This window comes from Alligator sinensis, unplaced genomic scaffold (assembly GCF_000455745.1).
Source record: "Alligator sinensis unplaced genomic scaffold, ASM45574v1 scaffold404_1, whole genome shotgun sequence".
NCBI lineage: Eukaryota > Metazoa > Chordata > Crocodylia > Alligatoridae > Alligator > Alligator sinensis.
The window spans coordinates 4,507,908-4,521,474 of NW_005841839.1; the positions used below are offsets into that span (position 1 = coordinate 4,507,908).

The following is a 13,567-nucleotide window of genomic DNA, read 5'->3' on the forward strand; positions in this document are numbered from 1 at the left end:
CGGTTTGGGGAGTGATATGCTTCTGCTATGGCTGCTGCCGCAGCAGGGCTGACTCTGTTAAACTGCTGGATTTGTCTCTTCCATGCCTGTCGGAGTCCTGTCCCATCCTTCTCCACTCGCACACCACTGGACCACTTCCCATCAGTGCAGAAGGAGAATAATTCAGTCTCCCGTTGTTTCCTGCAGAAAGCCAGACCCCTCAGAGCAAGGCCTAGGTGTGGCGCATGCAATGACCAATGCTGCATAGTCAGATCATGCCCTGTCCCCAGATTCAGTGAGGGAAAGAAGGGGGCCTTTTGTTTCATCTCTCACTGCTCCAGCAGGACCAGGATTGTTCTTTGCACCACTGGCCTTCTCTTCTGATAACCTGAAAATTGTTTTAATAACCTGAGTCCAGGATGCAAGTCCTTCCCTAAGCAAACATTTTCCAACAGAATCCATCATAGTAGCTGTGCCAACCATGCTCCCAGAGTCGAGTCACAAACCAAACAAAGGAGTGTCACAGGATCATTAGAACGGGGCACTGGAAAGGACTGCAAGAGTTCATCTCTTGGACTGAGGCAGGGTCACATATACCTAGACCAGGGGCAGCAAACTCACCTTCTGTCCCAGGCCAGATCTGGACTGTGGGGCTTCTTTATACCCCAAGATCTCATCCACATCCAGCCCAGGGTATAGGGAGGTTCCCATGGCAGTTGCAGCTCTGGCTCCTGCTCAGGTCATGCAGCAGTAGTAGCAGCAATAGGGGAGCCAGCAGCCAAGGAGCTGGGGCCATGTGAAGGGTGAGAGGTGAGGAAGTCATAGGTTGACTCGAGCTGTATCAGCCCTTGCTCACCGGCCTGACAGCTGCAGATTCTACAGCAGGCTACTTCCCCAAAACTACAACCCCAACTTCTGGTGGTCCACCAGTAGCCCAGCAGGCTGGAGACAGTGGCTCTGCAGACCAGATCCACCCCACTGGCCGTGTTTGACACTCCTGATCTAGACCATTCCTAGAAAACATTTGTCTAATGCCTTTTTAAAATCCTCCCATAAGATTTTATGATATTCTGTATTTGGGATCCAGCAGGGACAGTTTTCAGAGCAAGGGGTTTGGCGATACAAGCTCACTTGTATGGGCGTTTTGCTATTGCTTTAGTCAGTGCGGAGACATGCTGACTGAATTCCTGCCACGTGTCCAGGAATGATACCATAGTGTTAGCCCACAGCTGCAGCACCACCAGCACCTGCAGGAGGAGAACTACAATGACTGAAACATGCAAGACACAAAGCAAATTAGTCCCCTCCTGATTACAAGCCTGACTAGGTCAATCACAGGACAATTTGCAGCCCACACCCCATCTCCAAAGGCACCCAGCCTGCACAGACTTCCAGACAGCTGTGCTCATGTCAGTCACACAGAACTTCAGAGGCTCTTTGCTGGCAGAGCAGAACATGGAAAGGTCTCATCTATTTAGGCACAAGCCCCTCTCCAGAGATGGTACTGGCTTTTTCCTAGACAGAGGAAAGGATGGGCTAACTGCAGTAACTCATGTATATGGAATACAGCAGAAAAGCTCACTCATGCCTTCTTAGCTCCCAGTAAGCCAGCCAGTCATTCCCTTTTGGGGAATTCTCAGGAAAGACTGGAATTCAGTTAGAGACAGATGAGTGGTTTAGACTCCAAATATGACCTATTTTCAGACTGCTGATGTAGTAAGGATCTCAGTTAAGAATGTATTTGGTCACCAAGACACTTTAAAAATGCTTCAGTGGCCATTTCTTTAGAGCACACCAACAAAGTGGGTGTCAGGGTTACCTTCTGGTTGTGCAGCGGGGGGAGGGGGCACACGCTCACAAGTGGTGACCACAATAAGGGTGCCTAGATTTTGTTGTGGGCCACTAGGCAATAGTGCAAGCCCCATTCACGTTTCTACCTGGTTCTTCCATTAGTTCCTCTCAATTATGTTTTCTATGTCAGTTCCCTCAATAAAAGGACACAAGCACAGACCACTAAAGCAGGAGCCATCAAAAAGTCAACATCTGCCAACAGCTACCACAAACATCTCTGAAAATGTAGGTGAAAAACTTTGGTTGTATGATATACATGAACAATCACTGTTGATGATAATTTTTCATGGCAACCACCATAAGCAAGAGACCAGTGCTGACTCCCATCAGTTTGGAATATATCCAGGGAATGATGTCAATGTAAAGTATATCAAAAGAACAAAAGGAAGAAGCAAAGAAATTATACTTTTCAGCTTTCAGAAGCGCACACACGTGCATGCATACAAGTGCACACAGTAAAAGGCTAAGGCAGGATGCTACAGGGTGCCACATAATATTGCCACCACTAGGTGTGCAAACTCCTTCATATGATTCACAAGATAAACCCAGATATTTCAAATAGGAATTCAGTTTCAAAACTATTCTGCCCTGCTATGAACTTGCCAAGTTCTTTGCAATAGAAAATGGTTCTATTATTTTTCTGTAGTTCAAAAGTGAGTGAAAATTCAAAGCTGGCATTTTGCACAGGGGGGGTAGAAGAGGGGCCTTGAGTCTAAAAATTTTGAGAACGGTTGACTTAAGGAATAACATGACAGCATCCTTAATACGTTTTGGGTGGTTCAGAGCTGCTGACATACATCAGCATGATACCCGTGTTGAGGAAAAGCCCCAATGTAGAGGTGAGAGCAGAGTGGTTTTCTTGCAGGCTACACCAAAGTGCCTCGGAGATGCATCCCAGGAGGTGAGCAGAAAATGGAGCTTTCAGAACTTGGACTTATGATCCTGCTAGTACCAAACGACCCTGAGATGATGGCCTTGAGAAAACCTGTCTATTTTGGTACCAAGCTGAGACTGACAATGACTTCAAACAGGCTATTGGGGGTCAGGGGTATCCAGGCCACTTTCAAGTTGGGAAAGATTCTACCAACCTTGGCTACATCTGAACCAGCATATCATCACACAACTCCAAACTCCCTCTGCCTGGCAGCAAGTGTCACCATCCCCCACTTCCCTTTTTCCCAGGGCAGCGAAATAGGCAGACATTCTGTACTACACAAGATGATACCATGTGAGTCAGGTCAGCATATAACATTCCCAAGGGGTCACCAACAGGAACTTTCTCTTCCCACAGCTAGAACATCTATGACCATAAGCAACATTAGTGTTTGAAGCCTGTTAGTTTCACCTCCTCTATCTCCTGCTTTGTCATTGACAGCTCTGGGCAAGGCTGGAATCTGGGATCCTCCTGCTGACCCTGTTCTCCAGAGCACAGTGCCTGCTGCCTGTCCCAACCCCGATTGTACCTAGGGAGAAATGACACATGGTTCATATTCCCCAGCAATTCTTCCCTTAAGAACAGTCAGTACAGCCACAGACTACTGGCAGGACAGGCTATATCCTTCCATATTTGCCAGCTCCCTCCCCTACTAGAGGCTGGAGATGGAGGTGGCTACTAAGTTTGATCCATGCCACCTGCTCACCTGCTGCAAGTAGGCAAAATCTCCAGGCAACTTTGTACATCTGACACTGCCAGTATAACACTACGCTTCCATTGCTAGCCCCCTGGACCTTGCACAGAGCTGGGCTGAAGAACCACAATTTGGGAAAAAAGCCCCAGCTCCTGTTGCTGCTTCTGCAAAGGATGACAGCCACAAAAATTCAATGTGCTTTTATTACAGACAAGGCTGCAGCTGGCTAAAAATGACCACCACTTGGGCTGTGTGTGGCTATATGAACAGCCCATTATTTATGCTCCCTCCAGATCAGCAGTAACATGGGAGTAAGAGAAGAGCTTGACCCACTGAGTCACAGGGGACAGCAACAAGGGTGATGTTGTCGTGAGGGTCTGCTATAGACCACCAGACCAAGAGGATGTGGTGGACGAGGTTTTCTTCAAACAGCTAGCAGAAGTTTCCCGATAACTCCTGGTTCTCATGGGGGACTTTAATCACCCTGACATCTCCTGGGAGAGTAATACAACAGTGCACAGGCAATCTAAGAACTTTTTTGGAGAGTGCTGAGGACAACTTCTGGTGCAAGGGTTGGAGAGGCCAACAAGAAGCCATGCTCTTCTTCACCTGCTGCTCACAACTAGGGAAGAATTGGTGGGGAATGTAGTAGTGGATAGCAACTTGGGCAGCAGTGACCATGAGATGATTGAGTTCAGGATCCTGAGGAAAGGAAGGAGAGCAGCAGAGTAAAGACCTTGGATTTCAGAAAAGCAAACTATGACTCACTTTGGGAACTGATGGGCAGGATTCCCTGGGAGATGCATCTGAGGGGGAAAGGAGTCCAGGAGAGTTGGTTGTATCTTAAAGAAACCTTACTGATGGTGCAAGAAGGAACCAACCTGATGCACAGGAAGACTAGCAAGTATGGCAGAAGACCAGCTTGACTTAGCAGGGAACCAGTCAACTAAAACGCAAAAAGTAAGCTTACAAGGAGTGGAAACTTGGACAAACAACTAGGGAGGAGTCTAAGAGTATTGGTTCAGGCATGCAGGGATGAAATCAGGAAGGCCAAAGCCCAACTGGAGTTGCAGCTGGCAAGGGACATGGAGGGTAACAAGAAGGGTTTCTACAAGTATGTCAGCAACAAGAAGAGGATCAGCAACAAGAAGCTGCTCCTGTGGCTGCTCCTGCCGGGATGAGGTGGGCAGTGCTGGGGCTGCGCCGGGCCGCTGTGGGAGAAGCCGCTGCTTGTTCTGCTGCTCCCACTGAGGCAAGGTGAGGCAGGCAGTGCTGGGGCTGTACCCAGCAGCCATGGGAGAAACCGCGGCTCGTCTGGCTGTTCCCACTGGGATGAGGCAGGCAGTGCCAGGGCTGTGCCGGGCACCCACAGGAGAAGCTATGGCTCATCCAGCTGCTCCTGCTGGGGTGAGGCAGACAATGCCGGGACTTAGCCGGGCAGGTACAGGAGAAGCCATGGCTCGTCTGGCTGCTCCCCCAGCTGCTCCTGTTGGGGCGAGGCAGGCAGTGCTGGGGCTGCCCTGGGTGGCTGTGGGAAAAGCCGTGGCTCCTGCCGCTTGTCCGGGAGGGCATGGGAAGGGACTGTCCATGCACCATTCTGTTTCCAAACTTTATCCAAACTGCCCATAATCAATAAATCTGGTGGAAGTGATGTTTCTTCTTTTAAGAAACGTAGAACAATTACTATGGAAACAAAAATGGAAATAATTAAGATGCCCAGAAAAGGTGAGACCCCCCCACTGAAAGACAAGGCAAGCACGTTGGACTTACTGCTCAGGTTGAGAAACTGTTAATCATTTGGCTGGAGGATCAAAATAAATGCCAGGCTCCTGTGAGTTTAGGCATCATTCAGGAAAAGGCTGGGATTCTTTATGATGATCTAAAGCAACAACAGGGGAAGAGTTCTAATGCTGAGCCTTTTACTGCAAATGGTGCTTTGTGTGTTTTCAAGCCAGGGCCAACCTGCAAAACATCAAGGTTTCAGGTGAAGCTGCCAGTGCTGATGAAGAGGCAGCTCGTGCTTTTCCTGAGACATTGGCTGAAATATTGTGCTCAGCAAGTTTTTAATGTTTATGAAACTGGTCTATTTTGGAAAAAAATGCTGTTGAGAACCTACATTGCCAAAGAGGAGAAATCCATGCCAGGGTACAAAGCTGCTAAAGATAGGCTCACTCTTCTGCTTGATGCCAATGCTGCAGGTGACTTTAAACTTAAGCCTTTACTTGTGTACCATTTGGAAAACCCCAGAGCTTTCAAGGGACATTCCAAGGTATTTCTCCCAGTGATATGGAAATCCAGTCCTAAGGCACGGGTAAATAACAACATTTTTGAGGATTGGTTTAATCATCATTTTGTGCCAACTGTCAGGGATTACTGCAGCAAAAACAATCTTGCATTTAAAGCACTGTTAATCTTTGACAATGCTCCTGGTCATCCAACCATCCTTGCTGACATGCATTCTGACATCAAAGTCACGTCTCTGCCCTCAATACCACCTCATTGTTGCAACCCATGGACCAGGGGGTAATTGCATCCTTCAAGGCCTACTATTGGCGCACATTTGCCCAGGCCATCAGGGCAATTGAGAAGGAAGGTGGACCAACTCTGAAGGAATTCTGGAAGGGCTTCAACATTTACCATGCAGTTAAGAACATTGTTGAGGCATGGAATGAAGTCAAACAATCAAATTTGAATGGTGTTTGGAGAAAATTGTGTCCTAAGTTTGTGTCCGACTTCCAAGGCTTTACAGACACTTCTGAAGAGATGACCAAAAATGTTGTTGAAATGGGCAAAAAACTCAACTTAGATGTTGTACCAGAAGATGTTGATGAGTTGCTGGCATCACATTCTGAAGAATTAACTAATGAGGACCTCATTGAATTGGAACAGCAAAAAGTGGCAGAGGAAGAAGATGCAGCTACTGTTGAAGAGACTCCTCCTTGTAAAGTCTTGACAACGAAAAGTGTTGGCTGCCGTGTCCCTGTTTGAGGAACATGATCCCAATATTGAACACAGTGCATCAGTGAATAGGGGCATATCCAACATGTACAGCTGCTACAGAGAAATTTGCAAGCAAAAGAACATCTGTCCAAACTTCCTTGGACACTTTCTTTAAGAAAGCAGCCAAGACTGCAGATAAACCTGTAGCCAAGACTCCTGAGAAGACTCCAGCCAAAAACGCTTCAAAAAGTCCAACCAAGAGCCCTTCAAAAAGTCCAGTAAAGTCACCTCAAAGAAGTCCTTCCAAATCAATGTGATTGCTATTTACAATATAAATACATAAATAAATACATATATACAATAAATAAATTTAACTATATTATTTGTCTATAATTGAGTACTGTACTGTACAAAATTCTGGGTTATTTTTTGTGAAAGTAGGGTATCGGGCCTTGGTTCAGGAACCAATTCCCTACTTATAACATTGTTTCCTATGGGAAAATCAGTTCCGAGCTACAATGTTTTGACTTAAGACATGGTTTTCAGGAACCAAATTTGTTGCAAGTTCAAGGACTGCCTGTAATCAGTGTCTTTTTCACCTGTCTTCACAGGCAAGGTCAGCTCTCAGCCTACTGCACCTATCACCTGGGGAGAAGGTGAGCAGCCAACAGTGGCAAAAGAACAGGTTAGGGACTATTTAGAAAAGCTGGGTGTGTACAAGTCCATGGGGCAGGACGTGATGCACCTGAGGGTGCCAAGGGAGTTGGCTGATGTGACTGCCAAGCCACTGGCTATCATCTTTGAAAACACATGGTGATTGGGAGAGGTCCTGGATGATTGAAAAAAGGCAAATATATAGTGCCCATCTTTAAGAAAGGGAAGAAGGAGGAACCAGGGAACTACAGACCAGTTAGCCTCACCTGAGTCCCTGGAAAAATCATGAAGCAGGTCCTCAAGGAATCCATTTCTAAGCACTGGAGAAGCTGATTAGAAATAGTCAGCATGAATTCACCAAGGGCAACTCAAGCCTGGCCAACCTGATTGCCTTCCATGATGAGAAGACTGGCTCTGAGGATGCGGGGAGGGCAACAAAAATGGTGAGGGGGCTAGGGAACATGACTTATGAAAGGCTGAGGGAACTGGGCTTATTTAGTCTGAAGAAGAAAAGACCGAGGGGGGATTTAATAGCAGCCTTTAACTCTACCTGAAGCGTGATTCCAAAGAGGATGGAGCTAGACTGTTGTCAGCGGTGGCAGATGACAGAACAAAGAGCAATGGTGTCAAGTTGCAGCAAGGGAAGTTTAGGTTAAATATTAGGAATTTTTTTCACAAGGAGGGTAGTAAAACACTGGAACAGGTTACCCAGAGATGTTGTGGATTCTCCATACTTGGAAGTTTTTAAGACCCGGCTAGACAAAGCTTTGGCTGGAATAATCTGGTTGGGGATGGTCCTGCTTTGAGCAGGGGATTGGACTAGATGATCTCCTGGAGGTCCCTTCCAACCCTATGATTCACTGGAGATCCATCCCCAGGTTAGCAAGCTGTTCTGAGCTCCTCCTTATAGAGCAGTGAATAGGAAAGAGAGCCAACCTGCAGCATTAAGTACAGCTCCACTGCCTGTGTCCTCCAGCTCTGCCATTCCAGCGTGACCATCCTCTTTGGGTTGTGCATTGTTCATAAGGGTAAGAACACCCTATTTTACCTCAACATTTTCAAATTGTGTTGTGTGAGTTGCAGCTGGAAAATACTGTCCTGCCTGCAACCCATTACACCACTCCCCATCCACGAGTTCATCTGGAAACATGCTCTTGCTCACACAACCACCCTTCTTGCACACAGAGCTGCCTGGGGTGCTGCACAGTAGGTTGACATGGAATGCATTACAGCCACAACCTACACACCAAGCCTTGGAAGTTCAGCACTCAATGTCCCCCTTCTCTGCACTCACTACTCTAACTTCCCAGTGTGCTCCCAACACACGCACTTAGAACGTACCATCTGTAGGCATCCAGTCCAATGACAGCCAGGCTGCAATTTTTTGTGGGGGGCCCCTCCGGACCATCCAAAGGCAACACCTGGCTGAGATCAGGCCTGCTGTCTGATGGAGCACCGCTTAGACTCTGAAACAAAACAAACCAAATGAGCTGTAGACCTGTCAGATCAGTTTTTCCTCCTCTGTGAGAGATCTGCCAGGTAAGTCTAGTCAGTGGAAGAAGGTTGGAACTGTGGCACATTGTCCTTCATTTCTCAGCTATGATCTATTTTTGGCTGCAGGACTGCAAGGCTCTTGTGTCCTTTTTGCCTGCCACATGCTATACCCAGCCTAATTCCAGCTACTCCTCCTGGCTCACCTTTTCACTTACTGATCCATCAGCGATCTCCCTTTGGATGCTGACTGCTCCAGTCTAGCCTTTCATTTTCTACTGCATCTGTCTGAATGGAACTGTCACCTCCTCAGGGCAGGAGATTTGTCTTCCTAGGTATATATAAATAAAATGCCACGTGGGTCTACATCAAGTTCTAATTAACTGTAAATATGTTAATTTCAAAACTGTGTTTCTCCCAAGCTGTATGTGCTTTGAACATTTCCTTAATTAAAATATTAAAGGCATTCTCCATGTGTAAACACAAAGCACAGAAGGAGACAGACCTGGACTGTCTTATGACCTCTTAGATAATGTTCTGTCCCAAATTTAAGTCATGAGGCAGGACTTCTGCCCCTGGCCAGGGGGCATGCTAAACTCACTCAGACCTGACAGGCCTCCTCTTTTTTGTGTGCATTCTGAAATACTCATCTACCTGAAACCTCAATAATTTACTAGCAGGTTTGGCTAGTCCCCCCTGTTCAAAAGGAACTGTGTGGACCCTGCTTAACAGCTTATACTACCTGAAATACAGAAAAAAGACGCTTGAGAAAGTCCCTCGGATCTACCAGCACCAGCACCTCTTTTTCCTCTTCAGACTTCATCGTGGGACCATCCTAGGGAAATAAAAACAACTTCTAGTGGGATATAGGCAATGATCTACCACCTCTTCAGCCCTGAAATGTGCCCCAAATGAAATAAGGCTAGTGGGTCTCAGCCTTGAAAGACCATCTACAATAGACAGGATTAATTTTTGCAGTGCAGTAGAGCTTCAAGATCCAGGTTGAATGCCTATCTTGCTGGGATCCTTTGACCCTAGTTGACTTCCTGGCCCTTGGGCAGGGGACTGGACCAAATAATCTTATGAGATCCCTTCCAGCTCTAATGTCATTCCCTGAGTCAACAGCAGTTGCACATAACCTGTACTTCTGAGGTCACTCCATGGTCCAGTTGAGAATGACCACCAGAAATGTCAGGTCTAATAATTAAAGCAATTCATAACTCTTCCCCCAACCCTAGCTGTTGTCAATTTACAAGACAGGTGAGGAGGCCCTCAGAGAAGTGAGGACAGAGTGGATTTTGATGCTTACTGTACTGGATAAACTGTGAGGAATATTTCTCCTCCAGGTTATACTGTAGGGCACTGCCTGAGGCTCAATGCAGTAGCTACACTCCAAGGAACTCAAAGCTTCAATCAAGGCATCTGATCCAGGATCTTCCAGAAGACCTAAGGGAAGGGAGAGAACCAGTGAGGCATGGTGAGAGGAAGGAGGAAAGTATCAATACAAAACAACTTCATCAGTATTTATTTAAAGAGCAACTAAAACCCACGCAAAAAAGGTTTTGGGCCACAACTATTATTTCAAGCCTAAACACTGAATATTAAGCTCTGGTTGACATACAGCCTACTATGTCCAGACTAGGGCACAGGGAAATTTACAATGCACTATTAATTACCAGAAGCCCAGCTAGGAACACTTAATGTTGGCTGACACATTATATTACAAAGCCTATGTTACAGTTGTCTCTAATTTTGCCAAATTTAAACTGCCTGGGCTAAAATGTTTCAAGCCAGGTGTCTGCCTTAGGCTGTATACATCTAGGGAATTCAGCAAAATTATTTAACTTCTTCCAAGACTAGGCTCAGGGAAAAACACAGTTTGCCTACAAATGTTTACCACTGTGGAGCAATAATGCCCTGTGCTTTGTCACAAGGACTTGAGATTTGGATATATGGACATGCAGGTATCATGGAGTCACCTTTTGTTGCCCCTGTGAATATTCACCCACATGTGGCTAAGTTGTAGCCCTCTGAAAGGGAAAAAACCCCCAGTTTACACATGCTCAGGAGAGATGCGTTTACATTTGACAGGGAGAGATAAGGGCTTGGGGCCATGAACAAGAAATGGGCTGAGGCTGCAGGGTTGAAGGAATATGGTCAGCAGCTGCGAAACAGCATCAGGGACAGGGGTTACTAGATGGGGAACAGAGAAAAGCTGGAGGGGACATGGACAACAGAACGTCCATTAAAGCACATTCACCTACAGAACCTGGCACTGGACCATTCTCCCTGAATCTCAGCATTCTCGGGGTGGCAAATCGGCCAATTGACTGCATATTTTTTGACTGGTCAAAGCTCGGACAAATATTATAAGGCTTTCTGTGACTATAGCAACAAGAGATTCAAGTATTGTTTACAAAATTAGCTGTTGAAACTGTTTCAATTATATGGGTCAACTGTTTGATAACATATACCTACTATAGAGGACTGGGGGGGGCACGGGCTGTGTGTAGGGGGTGCACTGCAGGCTTGGGGCCCTTAATTGAACTGACCTTCAGTACATGTTTTTAATTTTATGGGCAGTGGATTTTTTTTGTAGTTTTCTTGATAGAAATATTATTTTTTAATGTTTTTGACACTTAAGGGAAAATTTGTGCTTTTTCTGTGTTTAGTTTTCTGCAAAAGATTTAATTCTGAAATAAATTTATTCCAACATTATGTAAGAAATTACTGCTTTTTAAAGTAAGTAAACAAAATATTATTTGACAATTTTTGACCAATATTTGACTGGTCAATTGACCAAATTTATTTGACTAGTCAGATACCCAACCCTACAGCATTCTTTTGCTGCCTGAAAACAGTAGCTGTTAAACTGACAAAATGTGTCTAATTCTACCTTTAGGGACTGATCCACATAGGGGATAGCCTTCTATAGCTATCACTTACTGCATAAGGCCAAGCAGCAGAAGACTGTGCTGTGAATCTAAAGGTTGCAACACTTTGTGTTTTTTAAATACTTTAAACACAATATTTATTTAAAACCTACAGTAAAAAGTAGGTTAAGTTGTTAATTAAATGCTTAAAAAGTGGGAAATTCCAGGATTAAGCATGCAACCTTATTTAATTTCCCCTGTGCGTATATGCATTTTGATAGTTAGACAATCACACACTTAGTTTTCCCACTCCATTATGCTACAGCATGCAAAGCCTTAGTCACAAGTCATCCTACTCTTCTGAGCAGAATTATTCCCTCAATTAAGAGTTGCAGGATCAAGCTCATACAACATATAGCACCAATGAAATGCAACCCATTCTGAGGAAGAGGACAATCAGCTAAACCACATTATGTTGCAGAAGAGTGGGAGCAGAGAGCAATCTGTAAAGCTGAGGTGAGCGAAAACCCTTAATTACACCAAGGTAAACTTGGAAACTGGAATGGACAAAGCTCTGGCAAGCAAAGCAGAGAACAATTCTTCATGGATGTTAAGGTGGGCACCTGCAGCTCATTCCTACATCTATTTCTGTGAGGATAATGACTACACATTTTAAGTTAGCTGCGCTGCTAGAGAGATTATTGAACTCTTTAGATGCTAGTACAAACAGACAGCACGGTTAGAAGCATTTCAGAATAACTCAGTGTTACGTACAAGCCACGGTACAGCTCTTTAAGTGCACTGAACAGAGCTTGATCTAAGGCAACATTGTGGGAAATTAGCTGAGATTATCTGAAGAATTCCATCCTGTCAGAGAAAGAGAATAGGATTGAACAGAAAATGTGCAGCCCCAGATAACTAGCCAGGCATATTTCAGGAGTTAACATTTCTGGACACAGCTTACCTGTCCTCAGAAATGGACCTGCATGACAGGCAATCAGCTCTGAGCCTGTTTTCTGCCCCAGCTTTTTGATAGTTTGTGCCTTATGATGCTGAATTTACCGAATAGCATGGAGCATCCATGCCTCATGGCCTGAGACTAAATATAGTTACCGTAATCTGAGTTCACATCCCTCTTTGCTAACCAAAGCACCACGGAAGCAAAACGTGCTGTCAATTTTGATACGTGAATTTTAAAAAGAAATGTAATCCTTGCACATTTGTCATCACTAACACACCTAAGAAAGCTACTTCCAGCAAAGCTGACATTCATGAAGAGCTGATGATTATTACTATAATCTACCAATTTACACTTTTATAATGGAGCATGGTCCCCTTCCTTGGTGCTCTCTCTCACGTATTTTAATAAATGACTCCCTGTCCTTGCAGTGGCAGGACACTGACAGTGCTCTTGTCCCACATTTTCCTGGGGCCAGTTAGAGTGACCTTCATGTTTTTTGGCATTGTCCCCGACAGCTGGCAAGTGGATGGTTTATGCAGTTTTGATTGGAATAGGACATATGCATAGGATGGTTTATGTAAGGATAACCTGGTCTTGAGCAGGACTAGGTGACCTCTGGAGGTCCCTTCCAACCATTTTCTAGGATTCTATAACATCTGCCAACTGATCACTTCCAAGTGCTTTCTACATGTTAATTAACCCCTTCCAGGCCCATGCATGATGAAAAAAGTCCGACTTTTCCCCACTGACGCAGGGAGAGGCTCGAGCTCAGAGAAGCCCAAGTCCTCAGCGTCTGTGGCTGATCGGATTTGCCAACCGTAAAGGAATTTGGGACCGTCACCAGGGCAAGCACCTGCTCTTCAGCCCGAGCCCACGGCAGCCAGGAGCGCGCCTCGCCAAGGGGCGGCCACGAGGCCAGACGCCAGGACACAGAGCCAGGAGCGGGGCCCGGGGCCCGGGGAAGGAGCTGGCAGCGCAGGGCCCAGGGCCGCTGCTCGAGGTGCCGAGGCGCTGCTCCCCGGTGCCCACCTGGGTGCACGCACACGGCCACGTACTTCAGGCACTGCTCGGGCCGCAGGAGCCGCAGGGCCTGGGCCGCCTCCCGGCGCTGCCGCTTCTGCAGCGCGTCCTGCGCCTTCTTCCGCGCTCTGTCCGCCCTCTGCTGCTCCCTGCCGAGCCCCGCGGCCCCG

The 13,567-nt window shown here is 46.2% G+C and overlaps 1 protein-coding gene across 1 annotated transcript in view; it reads right to left on the minus strand.

Annotated features, from left to right (window-relative positions):
• EME2 (essential meiotic structure-specific endonuclease subunit 2) overlaps nt 1-13,566 on the minus strand; it is a gene marked incomplete at its 5' end in the record, with an annotated part of 20,069 nt that extends 6,503 nt beyond the window's left edge. Inside the window, 7 exons of the mRNA XM_025203619.1 lie at nt 21-180; nt 1,111-1,226; nt 3,176-3,293; nt 8,394-8,518; nt 9,286-9,378; nt 9,853-9,989; nt 13,407-13,566. Of these exons, the coding sequence (XP_025059404.1) occupies nt 21-180; nt 1,111-1,226; nt 3,176-3,293; nt 8,394-8,518; nt 9,286-9,378; nt 9,853-9,989; nt 13,407-13,566 (909 nt within the window). The remainder of the gene's footprint in view (nt 1-20; nt 181-1,110; nt 1,227-3,175; nt 3,294-8,393; nt 8,519-9,285; nt 9,379-9,852; nt 9,990-13,406) is intronic.
• Nucleotide 13,567: the final 1 nt, after the last annotated feature.